Source organism: Gekko japonicus, unplaced genomic scaffold, assembly GCF_001447785.1.
Source record: "Gekko japonicus isolate JY-2015 unplaced genomic scaffold, Gekko_japonicus_V1.1 scaffold3070, whole genome shotgun sequence".
NCBI lineage: Eukaryota > Metazoa > Chordata > Lepidosauria > Squamata > Gekkonidae > Gekko > Gekko japonicus.
The window spans coordinates 130,081-143,475 of NW_015164755.1; the positions used below are offsets into that span (position 1 = coordinate 130,081).

General features: G+C 43.2%; 1 protein-coding gene across 1 annotated transcript in view; it reads left to right on the forward strand.

Annotated features, from left to right (window-relative positions):
- The window catches only part of KIAA0430 (KIAA0430 ortholog), a 57,026-nt gene extending 47,039 nt beyond the window's left edge, over positions 1-9,987 (forward strand). Inside the window, exons 22-26 of the mRNA XM_015409678.1 lie at positions 3,447-3,656; positions 4,599-4,659; positions 4,781-4,915; positions 7,417-7,587; positions 8,787-9,987. Coding sequence (XP_015265164.1) covers positions 3,447-3,656; positions 4,599-4,659; positions 4,781-4,915; positions 7,417-7,587; positions 8,787-9,016 — 807 coding nt within the window. The 3' untranslated portion in view covers positions 9,017-9,987. The remainder of the gene's footprint in view (positions 1-3,446; positions 3,657-4,598; positions 4,660-4,780; positions 4,916-7,416; positions 7,588-8,786) is intronic.
- Positions 9,988-13,395: the final 3,408 nt, after the last annotated feature.

Genomic DNA, 13,395 nt, shown 5'->3' on the forward strand with positions numbered 1-13,395 from the left:
CAACAGACAAGGTAAACAGAATAACAAGCAAAATGTGGGTGTGGCTGGATGACCACACTTCTGGTAACATGGGGGTGCGGCCTAATGTGCTAATGAGCTGTGCTGTCAGGGGTGTGGCCCAATATGCTAATGAGTTTCTGCTGTTGGGTGTGGCCTGTTATGCTAATGAGTTCCTGCTGGGCTTTTTCTACAAAAAGAGCCCTGGAAACTTTCACGTATGCCCACACTTCCTTCTTCCTGCCAGGAAATGGCATTGACTCTACCTAGGGTTCTCAATCTGACCGCTGCTTCTGGGAGAGAACTCTTATTTCAGCTGGGTTCAGGCTGGAATCACTGGTACGGTGGTTGGAGGGCTGGGCTGGGATCTGGGAGACCCAGGTTCAAATGCCATTCTGTCTGAAAACTTACTTGTGACCTCGCGCCATCGTGTTCTCTCAACCTGACTTGCCTCACAGGGTTTTGGTGAGGATGGAATAGAAAAGTATAAAATGGTACAAGGCGCTTTGAGTCCGTATTGGGGAGTAAGATAAACTATATACCCGGATTTTTAAATGACATCTTATATGTTCTACTCAAAGCAGCTGCCCCACAGTGCAAAGTCTTTGGCATGCAAACTTTAATTATTAGCCTCTGCTGCCATCCTTGAGTAAGTGTATGCTTGATTTCACTGGTCATCTCTGTTGTTCTTGATGGCACGCAGGTCAAATAGAACTCCGTCTCTCATTCAGCCACTGCATCGTGTGAGTGCTGTAAACTGTTAGCCTGGATGGGAAGTGAAATTTCTCTGCCACACTTTCCCTTTAAGTTGTGAACTAACAGTCAATATGGTCCTTTTACTATCCCCTTTGAAGGGAGCTTGATGCACCATGTTTCACAGCCTATGCTGGTGATGTACATGATAAACCTGTTCCTTTAATCTGGGTCATCCTTTTTACACTGCTCTAGTCTATGCTAGAAATTAATGTTGAGGGGGAGGCTCCACAGAGCCTCTTCAGTCCAGTTGGACAACACTCTGTGACGAGTAACAGGCTTGCTGTCAGATCCTTAGGAATCATTTCTTCCCCTCTTTCAAATAACGTGGTATCTCAGGGTTGTGCACATGTTTTTCCATGTGAAAGATTCCAGGTTTCATCCTTGGCATCTTCTATTGGAAAAAAACTCTGGAAGCAAGCTATAATATCTCTCATTCATAAACCGAACTCAGATAACCGAGATATAAAAAACTATAGACCAAGAAATAAAAATTCTCTGATCTGCTGTCTTGTCCACCGCTCACAGATTTCCTACAATTCTTTTCACATCTATATCACTTTGTGGGCTCAGACCCAAGATCTTCTCCGTTTCTCCTCTGAAGGGAGGTTGCCTGTCTCCCATTAATTAGATTATTCAGTTCAGTACAAGTCAATATGGGACAGAAAAATAGTTATTTTGAATTCTTATGTGTTAAGCAGGGCATCTGAAAAGACCTATGTTCAGGTCCAGATAATCTAATCATGTGTATTATAGTCTTTAAACTTTTGCTTGGCTGTGTTGTTCATTGACCTCTCTACCATTTCTGCAGACAGTCCCTCCGTCATTGTGGATGGAAGCTCCCAGTGGCAGGATTCCAGCATTCCCCTTTGTTTGGAATTATGCCTTGGCTGTTTTACCAAATGCACAGCGATTAGGGTGGCCCATGTGATGCTATACTGTTTTCCCTGCTCTGTTGATGGTTGGTTGTTGATCCTTTCCAGGGCAACCCCTTTTATCTTACTGACAGTTTCCCTTTGCCTTTCTTTGTGGATTCTAACCTGTTCCCTCTCTGTTCATGGGGAGTTAGGATGTCTGATGTCCTGGTCAGGATCCAGGGGTTGTGTCTCAGTTCTCAGGTCACACAACACTATCCTTACACTTGTTTCTGATGCCAAACATCTGTGCACTTCTTACGTTCCTTGAATGTGACTTTTCCTTGGGTTTTGGTCTGCTAGGGACCCAGCACTACTTTGTATTGGTTTCTCAGGCGCCAAGAAGGATTGGTCAGCATCCTCACACAACCCATCCTTGTGAGTTGGTAGAAGCTATCACACTCTGTCTTGAGTGCATGGCTGTTCAATGCTACTTTACATATCGGCTCTCTCCAGAAGAGTGCTGTTTATCTTAGCCACATTCCTGCGTGTATTTCGGTTGGAACACTTGTAGAGAGCTTCCTGCTTCTTTATAAGGCAGTTCTGGGTGAAGGTCAATATGGGACACTGAAGAACTGTTAGGTCTCTTCCATGGTCTCTTCCTTTGAGAACTTCACACCTACCTCCTTCACTCAGTGAGCTTGCTAGTCTCCCATTGTGGGACTGCACAGAAGCCACAATGGTGAAAACAGGGTTGCACTTGCTTTTAACAGTTGTTCATCAAGCGGTCTTCTGTGCAGAACACATCCCTCCCTCCTGCCCTGTCATGAACTCTCTGGAACCTTAATTTCTTGGAGTATCCAGTGGCATGGAGAGGAGTAGCGCCCCCACCTGGTCATGTGATCATTTTGGCAGGAAAATGCCAGAGGGAAGAGGGATGCTCCTAGCCTACTAGAAAGCTTTGTACATTTTTTCCATAGCTGGCCTGTGCGCATGCAGTCCCAATGTGTGCCTGCACAGAAGACCACTCGAACAACAGTTACAGGCAGTGTTCCCTCTAAGCTGAGTTAGTGTGAGCTAGCCCACAGATTTTTAGCCTCCAGCTCACCCATTTTTGTCTTAGCTCAGGAAGGATGGCTCCAGAGCAAACTAATTTATGCAGTAGCCAGATTGCTCGCTCACAACTTTAATGCCAGTGGCTCACAAAATAGAATTTTTGCTCACAAGACTCCACAGCTTAGAGGGAACATTGGTTACAGGTAAGTGCAACCCTGTTTTTCTTGTAGAGCCTTCTTGCTTGCATTTCAACAACTGAATTCTGAATTAATTCCACATGCATCAAGGTGGAATAAATGGGTAGAACTTCACTAGGACTCATGCCTTCACCCCGAGTATCTGTGAATGTTCACTTAAATTGCTTCAAAGTTCCCTTTTTACAGTAAGAGCCTTGTTCATCTTCTCCCCTTCCCCCTTTCCCACAGTTTGATTTTTGCCTGTGGCTTTAGTCCATAATCAAAACTCCAAATCATATTGAGTGTTTTGCTCTCTGAGCTGTCTTCCAGTCCTTCAGAAAAGGGAATATCTTACATCAAGGAATATTCTCACCTTTTAATGAGCGAGCTGTGTAAGCGGTCATCAAGCTTGTGTGTCATTTGTCTCCGACACTGATTTATCTCTCATACAGGTTGAAAGAGACACTAAGGATTAAAGTTGGACTTCAGGATTTTTCCATGCACAATGTCTAATTGGCCTTTTTTTCTTGCACATGGATGAATACTGTATCTCTTTATGCAAATTAATATTAAGTGTAGAAGATGATTCAAGTGCACCTTTCTTTCACAGGTCTTTACCAATGATGAGGCAGAGTATGTCAGGCTTCAAGACCTGTATGTGTTTGCCAAGAAAGTGAGGTGTTTGCTTCACACTTACCATTACCAGCAGATCTTCCTTCATGAATTCTCAACAGCATACATAAAATACACAGGAGAGGTGCTGCACCCTAAAGCGTATGGCTACAACAGTCTTGAAGAACTCTTGGGGGCGATTCCATCGGTTTGTAGTTTGTGGGTTTTTGTTCTTTTACAGGTTTACTAACATGCAGTTCCGTAGGCTTTTTAAACTAGTTATGTTGTGGGCCCTTAGCTTGCTAAGCAGGAGGCAGATGCTTGGGTTTTTTGGGTTTTGTTCTTTTACAGGTTTACTAGCATGCAGTTCCGTAGGCTTTTTAAACTATAGTTACGTTGTGGGCCCTTGACAGCTTGCTAAGCAGGAGGCAGATGCTTGGGGGAGCAGATCTGCCTAACTACTGATCACTGCAGATCTCTTCCATTCAAAGGAAAAAAGAACTTTAATGGCACCCACTCTTCAGTAAATACTCCTAGGCTGCGTTCACACATACTACATAATCTACTTTCAATGCATTTTCCAACTGGATCTTGCCAGTTCACACAGTAAAATCCAGTTGGAAAGTGCACTGAAAGTGGATTATTTAGTGTGTGTGACTGCAGCCGTACTCTAGTAAATTCTCCTATCTTGTAAGGAGCTCAGACTGGCATGCATGGCTCTCCTTTCCCTTTTTTATCAGAAAGTAAGGGAGAGTACCCTTTTGTCTGATTTTAGAAAGCACTGCAAGGCCATCCTTGTTTCAGATTGCTTTTTAAAAAAATTTGCTCTTGAATTACGGTGGTCAGGCTTTGCTGGTAAGATGATTTAGTGAGTTGTTTTGTTTTTTTTTAGTTTGTCATTTGATACATTTTGCAAGCCACTCTTTTCAGGAGGACAATAAATAAAAACGAATAAGGAAGTTGAGCTTTTTCTGTCCCATATAGCATATGTGAAATATGTTTAAACTCAGGGAATCTAATCCAAAATGGAGTTTGATCATTTAAGGGATGCCAAGAAAGCGAAATGAGAATGGAGAAATTTAAAACTGAGGCAATTGCACTGGAAATCTACCCTGTGGGTTTTCACACAAGACTTTTTGTCACTGTTCAGGTAGTCTGGATTAAAGGTCACGGGCACAAGAGAATCGTTGTCCTTAAGAATGATATGAAAAGTAAGTAACCCCCCCATTGTTTGTTTGTTTGTTTTTGAGTGGCGCTTCTTCAAGGGTAGCTTTTGTATTTATGCATGCTTGTTAAAGCTCAATGTTGCCAACCAGTGTGCCTTCCCTGTAGCTCGCTTTAGCTCTCCTGGTCTTCCTCTCGCTGATGAGAATCATGGCAATCAACTTGCTGACCACGATGGACAAGTCACAGATGTGCCAAGTCTGAGCAAGTCTTTGGAGTTAAAAGTAGAAGCACCAAATACTGGTAATGTGAACAGTTTGCTGGCAGCTTTGTTGTTAAATACTGTAGCCGTGAGGGATTATCGGAAACCAATCCGTGGGTTGAGACTAGCGTGGTAGCTCTTTCTCTTGATATGGCCTTGCTGGGAGGGTGGGGTAAAAATCTAATAAATAAATATGGCTAGAACTGAGCTTAATGGGTTGGACCTTTGCCTCCCTTGCAAGCAGCATTCTGGTGAGTCAAGAGATTCGTGTAGTTCCTGCACCAGAGGAAAGCACCAATGATTGCAGAGCTAGATCTGTGGGATCTAGCCAAGTGTTACCAATGCATTGTCCATCGCTCTGCCTATGTGTCTGGCTTGGGCAAAGCAGCATAATTCTAACACCAGTGCTTTTCTAGAAAGCTGTCACTCAGGACACGAGGCCTAGCTTTGCAGGCTGTTGTAATAATGTGAAGGAAGTGTGCAGCCTAGCTTTGCAGGGTGAGTCATAAGACTTGGCTGTTGTAATAATGTGAAGGAAGTGTGCAAAGAACTTAAGTGTATACTGCTGTGCCTACCATTTTACACCGAATTATCCAGGTTTAAACTGGTATGAGTAAAAGCTGGGGAGGACGGAAAGATGTATTCCCAAAACTCCCAAGAGAAGATCCAGTTGTCATCGTGGATAGACTGGAGCTGTTGAAGGACAGCTTATTGATCCTGGGAAATCAACGTGGAAATTTAGACTCCAATACTCGTAGGAAGACCTCTTCTAACCCGACCGCTCAGCAATTTCATGGAGTGCCCACGGGTTCTTGTATTGTGAGAAAGGGAGAAAAGTACCTCTTTCTCTACCTGCTCTTTCCCATGCATAATCTTATAAACCTCAATCATGTCACCCCTCAGTCGTCGTTTCTCCAAGCTAAAGAGCCCTAAGCGCCTTAACCGTTCCTCATAGGGAACACATCGTTTACATTTAATTTAACATTGGTCTAGGCTTTGAGAATCTCTATTTGTAATGGATTTACAAAACCTTTCAGGGTTATGGACAAACATTTTTGTGCGTATTCCTCCCCATTTCTACAGACACAGCTGCCCATCTCTCAGTCACATTCTGGCTCTTCACTTCCCTCGTCCAATTCCACTGGGGTTCACCCTGTACAAGCGTCAGTTAGTTAGTGATGGTTTCCAAAGCGTTCTTCGGCTTTACTTTGGTTGCTATAGCAGAAGTGACCTTGGACCTTGTGTCTAGAAATTTCAGCTTACCCAGGAATGCAGAAGATCTCTTGTGAGAGTACTGGTTGACTTTCAGTGCCTGCTGTGCCATCTGTGTGTAAAGCTGTCTGCCTGCCTCTTTGGAGAAGCAAGTTCTGCATCATGATGGCATCGTAGTACACTCTTTGTAGTCTTTCTTTCAAACAGAGTTCTCCGAGAACAAATAAAAACCACAATACAATACTCACATGCATAATAGCACAAGAAAAGCAGAACTGTATTAACAGCAGGTCAAGTGAAACCATATCACACAGAAATGCCCTTTATTGTACAAGAGAATATACCTGATATCTAAAGGCCAATAAAGAAAGGGGCCAGAGTAAACTTGGGAGCTGCTGCTGCTGCTGCTGCTGCTGAGAAGACCCTGTCCCATGGAAACGGCGCATAGAGGAAAATTGAAGGCTGGAATAGGTTCATATGCAGCGGGGTATACTTTCTTTAAAAATAAAAAAAGTATGATGGCTTCTTAACAAAGTTCTTACTGTGCTCATCCATTGATTGGGTAGGAGGTGTTAAATCATAGCCAGTTAGGCTTGCCAAGTCCCCCCGGGGGTGTGGGGAAACCCGCACCCCAGAGGCCCGTTCCCCGCCACTGGCGGATCGGACCCCGGGGGGAACCCCACCCCGACGTGCACGTCACCTGGAAATGATGTGACGACGCCAGGCACGCTGGGGGCGGGGCCACGGTCATCCGAGGGAAAATTATGGTTTTCCCTCGGATGGTCGTGGCCCTGCCCCCAGCGTGCCCGGCATTGTCACGTCACTTCCGGGTGATGTGTGTGCGGCGCGCGCGCACTCCCGGAGCAAGCCAGGAGTCCCCCACTCCGGATACAGGTAACACTTGGCAACCCTATAGCCAGTACCTACAAAATTTTCAAGCTTGACTGTAACTCCAGTTATTCCTACAAAATGCTTCTGTTCATATACTGGCCTCAAATATTGTTTGTGCCTCATCTGGTTACTGGTTGTATAGAAACCTTAAATAACAGAAAACATTTCTAACCTTGACTCCTCTTCAAGTTCTTGTACAATAACTTGAGGAGCAGTTAGAAAATACTGTGTACATTCTAACACCACCTGTGAAGATGAGGTGTCAGAGGCCATGAGCGGGAAAACCATATGACCAGCTCCTTGCATGAAGCAAACTCTGTTGATGTTTTGAGGTCCCGTTCAGGAGGAGAAAAAAAGGTCAAAAAAGCCATAAGGAAAGTGAGGGAGGACTCCACTTTGCTGTCCATATTTCAAAATAGTACCTCCTGTTTTTCTGCAGCTTCGAATCATACTGAGCAAGAACTGCTTTGCCTCACAAACACCTCTCCCATTGACCTGCTGTGTGAGCCAGTCCCCTCGTGCCTCCCCTCTCCACAGCTGAGACCGGATCCTGTTCTTCTTGGGTCAATAGACCTCATTCAGTTTGAAGAACATCCATCAAGCCTGTCTGGTAAGAATGGGCACCCCTGAAAGGATGGCTTCTCTCAAACTGCGTCAGCAGGATTAACGACTTTTAGAAGTCAGTCCCTCCTTAATTTCCTGATCTGCCTTCAGAATCAAACAGCCGACCTCCACATGCAGGTTTATCTTTTTGTGCCGAAGATGGTTCAACATATAAAGAATCAGAGGGCTTGTTAAAGTTAACTTGGAAGACCTAATGTTTTCAGATGTCCTAAGCCGCAGGACAAAGTCCCCATGGCATGCTTGTATCTTTCCTCCTTGTGTAAGGAGGAAAATGACCTTCCAGCTCAAAAGATAAAATCTGCTAGCATATTGAACCCTGGTGTCTCACGTGTTCTGTGTGGACGTTCACTTTGTCATCGGTGAAAGGCATCCACAACACTTTTGCTATATATGAACAGTTCCTCATATGGGGTGCAATTGTTGGGCATTTTTAAAAGTCAATTTCAGATGCTTTTCAGTAAAGCAGAAATTTTCAATTTTTTCAGTCCTTTTGGAAACAGTTTCAAGGGCTTGTACGTGTGGCCTTCTCCGTAGATGGGAATCCTTCCTGAAGCATTCTCCTTAACTTGGATGAACTGGCTGCAGTGCACATACACAGATAGTGAGACATCCCTGCTTCTAGATGCACCAACATGCCCGTTTCCTTGTGTATTTGAAAAGCGCCACATAGAATACCAGGAGCTGCTCTATAAACCTCTTCCCTATGTGTGTCAAACAACTTCAGGAAGATCTCACATTTTTTATTTAAAGTACTGTTGTTTTTAGCTCTCCTCCTTCTGTGAAAGACTTTTAAATGGGGGGGAAATCAAGGTTTCTAGCACATAAAAAGGAAGATTTCATTATCTTGTGCTCATTTTCCTGGCCATGCGTGCAAGTTGGTTTTTACTGTCACTTTTCAGCCTTCCTGTATTTTATAATGCACATGATTGCAGTCTTATTTTCACAAATCTTTCATGTCTCCCAGCTTCAGGAGACCAGATGATATAGTAACAAATCTGCAACAAGGCTCAGATCCTGATTTCTTGTACTGCTTGTCATTCACAGCTCATGTACACCACATAATGAGTAGTGCATTGAGCTATTAGTACATCTTTCTCAGACGTTGTTGCTTTGATGTCACTGCACTGGAGGAGATAAGGCTCCAAATATTTTAACATCAAACATTGGTCTCCTTTTTTCTTTTAGGGATGATAACTTTAACAGAAGACATGGAGAAGGCTGTTGGCCCATTAGAGGTTAAAGAAGAAGTAAGCCACACACACCCAGCACCTGATGCTGCAGAAATTCCATCGGCATCTCCTTGCCCACTGGCTGAACCAAGCAAAGAAGCCATGGACAGCCCAGCCAAAAAGCAGCATAAAAACAGAGTAAAGTTGGCAGCAAATTTCTCACTTGCCCCTGTAACCAAGCTTTAAATCTGTTGTATTCTGAAAGGGAAAACATATTGGTAGACGGCACAGGAAATTATGCTATTTTGGCTACCCTTAATATTTTAAATAATAAGGCTGGAATATCACATGTTCACTTCGTAGCAATTGGATTGCTGTCGATGAGGTTTGGGCTAATTTACACTGAATTCAGCTGGGCAGATTTTTAAAAATCTGAACATCAAGCATTTCATAGTGTTTCACCATTCTTCTCTCATTCAGCCAACAAAAAGCTAAACACACTAAACCTTTTGATTTAAGGCAGAATGAACTTTTAAGTTTCTGACACCTCATCAGTAATGTAATCCTGCATCTAGCACCCTTTAAACCTGTAGGCTGTTTCTGACTTATATTTCTTTCCAGACAGTATTAATCCAGTGCACAGTTTTGCAAAAAGCTGATCGATTTTTTTTTTTTAATCATTGTTAGATTAAAATAAAGCCTGTAGTGGGGTCTTTGGGATTGAGTCGATGAGGACAACGCTTGCAGTATTTCTGGTGACTTGTAATTGACTCTTTTTGGAAGATTATGTTGCTTTATCACAAAGAGAACCCCCCTTTTTAATGCCTTCAGTAACATGCTCTGGTTCTGTCAAGGAAACTTGTAGGAAGTTGAGGATATTTTAAGCTTCCCTTTAATGAGTTCTCTGGGTTGCTGTTGATCTGGGTTGAAAATGAAGGAGAGAGAGAGGAGGCTTGGTGTTGCGCATTCTGAAGATGCTGCTTGTTGCATCTGTTAATGAGATTACTGGGGAGTATTTTGATAATATTTCAGGAGTATGCATTAAATGCATAAAGACAAATTGCAACAAGGTGTGGAAGAAGCCTTTTAAGACTGAAGGAGTAGCGGGTGCTACTTCCACGTGCACAGAGATGTGAGCTATACATAGAAATGCCAAGGTTATGATGCCTAACCTTGTCTTTTGTCTAATTTTTAAACATATAGTAAATGGGAAGCTTAATTTGATTTTTAAACTGTGTCTGGTTTTTATTCTAATGTTTGCTTCTAGTGTTGGTATTTTTTTTTCCTTATTGTGGCCTTTTTGTTGGCTTTTAGAAAGGCCAGCCTTTGTAGAAAGTAGCGAGTCAGTGGAGTCCTTTTACCTTCTTCTTAGGAGAGCTAAAATGCCTTCTGACCAAAGCATTTATACCCACACTGGGTAAACTTGGCACTTACAATGGGTTGTATTTGCCAGGCAAGGATTCTTATTGCTTGTAAACCAAAAAGAACCTCTACCAAAGGTTTCCACTGGCTGAATGGATTTTTTTGCGGGGGGAGAGGTAATAATTATATTTTGTAATGTATAAGGAAGATGCAAAGTGGGCTTGGATTTCACAGCCAGCAACTGAAAAAAAGCCACTCACATGGCTATAGACAGCTTTTTTAAACAAAAATGGGTTTTTGTTAAAAAAGAAAATAAACATACCTTTTAAACAAAGCTGAGTATTAACAATACTGAGTGTTTATAGCCATTATGAATGTAGAAGAAACACTGGAAGTTTTTTCACTAAGATCATGTCAAGGCACAGTGTTTTTCAGGTCCTTACATTTCCTCGATAGGGATGGAGTTTATAGGAACAGATGCTTTTTTTAGAATTTCTTTTAACCATTTAATTGTAATATCTTTCCGCCACTTTTTACAGGCCAAATGAAATAAATGACCTGATCACTGGGCGGGGAGTGGGGGGGAAATGTCTCATATGTATAGAAACAGTTGTTGTTTTGGTTAGGAATTGCAAGTCACCTGAATGCTTTATGAGACCCATCTTTTGGTGAAAAAACTAGTAGTTCTGTTAGGTACTTGAATAGAGGTTCGCACCATCTGTAGAGGATGAGAACTTTTTGAATTCATGTGTAATTCTGATCTGAATCTCTGTTTTGAAAGTTGTAGGATTAACCCCTGGGGGGATTTTATTTTTCAGAGTCAGACCAGTGAATTCAGTGTAAGCCTTTATGAAATAATGGACATAACTGATTTGGGGCAAAAAATTAAGACTATGAAATTCTTTGATTTACAGTGTACCAGTTTTGATTCTTGTCATGTTTAAAAAAGAACAAAAATCACTGAAACCTTCAACTTATGCACAAACACATGCTCACTCTGGGTGGAATGGGATAGGAGAAAATGTCCATCTTCCTCCTTGTCTACTTTTATTTGGACAACCTTCTTGTGTTTCTAGTGCTGTTTTGTGTGTTGGGACCAACCAGTTGTCAATAAAACTTTCAAGCAAGCACGGAACCTTTTATTTTTGGTTTTTGAAACAAGAATTTTACCAAACCTGGGTCTGAGCTTCTCCCTTTGTATAGCAGAAGCCAAGAGTGACTTTTCTGCAGAACATTGTGCAAAAAATCTCTAGTGCTTAATGCTGAACATTAATCGCTACCATTACAAATAGTGACTTGTGCCATTCTCTCCTGGAGTAAGGGAGAAAGCTTAGAGAAAACTGGTAGGTATAAAACTGCAGTAAAATAATGGCTTCTTTTGCAAGAAACCATCTGTTCTTGCATGCAAGCATACATCTAACGACAGCCTGAAACTGTTACTTACCTTAAAGGGCCAGTGATGCGTTGGGAGCCTTTGCTGAAAACATGATGAGCAAAAAGAAACAAAAAGGTGTAGCTGGCTGAAGCTGCTACTCAGAATCTGTTCCTCGGTAGAAGTGCCACACCTGGAACACTCTCTAAGCAACCCTTACCGAGAAGGCTCAAGAAGAAAGTTGGCTACACAGTGGAAGGGCATAACTTCTAGCCTGTGACAGGTTTCTGCCCCCAAAGCAGTCCTGTCTGTAGAAGGCATGCGGGTAGAGCATGTGGCAGCACTGGGATTTTTGTCCAATGCTGTGAATTATTCTGTATTAAGAAATAAAGTTGACCCTTTCCCAATGCTGTGAATTATATGGGGGTGGGGAATAAACTTCTGTATTAAGAAATAAAGTTGACCCTTTTAGCTTTTGAAGGCACATTTTGCATAACGTGAACAAAGTGGCTGATACCCCTAGAGCTTCACAAGGCTTCGGTTCACTTCTGAGTGTGACTGTTGGGCTGCTGGACTTTGCCAAAACTTAAACCTATGGCTCCTAGGCATAGGGACCATCTCTGTTTGCCATTCAGGTTCTAGGAAGGGGACCACCATCATCATCCCCAAACTCTGTCCCATTGTCCAGTTCATACTATTATGGACTGCTGTGAGTTGGCAAATGCAGGTCTCAGCCCCACTCCACCGGGGGCCCACACATCCTCTGCTGTTTTTCTCCAAGGCATTCCTGTTAAGGACATGTGCAGAACCTGGTCCGCCGTCTCCGCCTTCGTTAAGCATTAATGAATGTCCAAGCAAGACATGAAGCAACGGTTGGGGAAAGCAGTTCTCCCTTGCATCGGAGAGCCACATACTAATCTCCATGGTAGGTCAGCTTGCTAGTCTCCCAGTGTATGACTTCACAGACGCCTGGATGGTGAAAATGGGGTTACCTGTAACAATGGTCTTCTGTGCAAGCACACATTCCCTCCCTCTGGCACTACTGTGAATTCTCTGGGACATAATGTCTTGGGGGTCTCCGGTGATGGCTTGGAGAGAACTGAGGGAATGGTTTTTTTCAGGCCGCTTAGTTATAGTGCTTTTGAATCATTTCCCAGCATTTGATATTAGATATCAGGAAAGCCAGAAGGCCCCTGGGAATTCAGAACTGGGTGGCAGAAATTTGGAACTGGGCTTGTGGCTTGCAAAATGAAACCAGCTTTACAAGCATTTTGACATTATGATAATTTGATTCAACTGGGTTGGCCAGGATGGAGCTACTGTGGTAGTACAGTGGGTGGCCCAGTGCAACTGTATCTGCTTGGTGTTTGGGCTGGGCTGGGCTGGGTCTAATCTGGGAGAACTGGGTTTGAGTCCCCACTTGTACCTGCTGATGTGACCTTGGGTCAGTCACAAGCTCTGGCACAGCTGTCTGAAAAAGAGCAGTTTGTGTCAGAGCTCTCTCAGCCCCACCCACCTCACGGGGTGTCTGTTGTGGGGAGGGGGAAGGGAAAGGAGTCTGTAAGCCGCTCTGAGACTCCAAGTGAAGGGCGGGGTATAAATCCAATCTCTTCTTCATATCTTTTCCTCTTTTTTCCTTTATCTGAATCCATGAGGCCAATTCTGTTACGTATGGAGATAAACGATTTAGATATTGTACATTGAGTTTTCCTGCTGGAGATGGTTGTAGTGGGACATGAGGGGATGCCATCAGAAGACTGTATATGTGACCTTTCAGAAAGCAAAGCCCAATATACGTGGGAGGGGCTACCAGTACAGCTGTTATGACTGGGGGAGACAAAGGTCCCTTGCATGTTGTTCAGGCCACACCACACACGGCTGAATTCCTGCT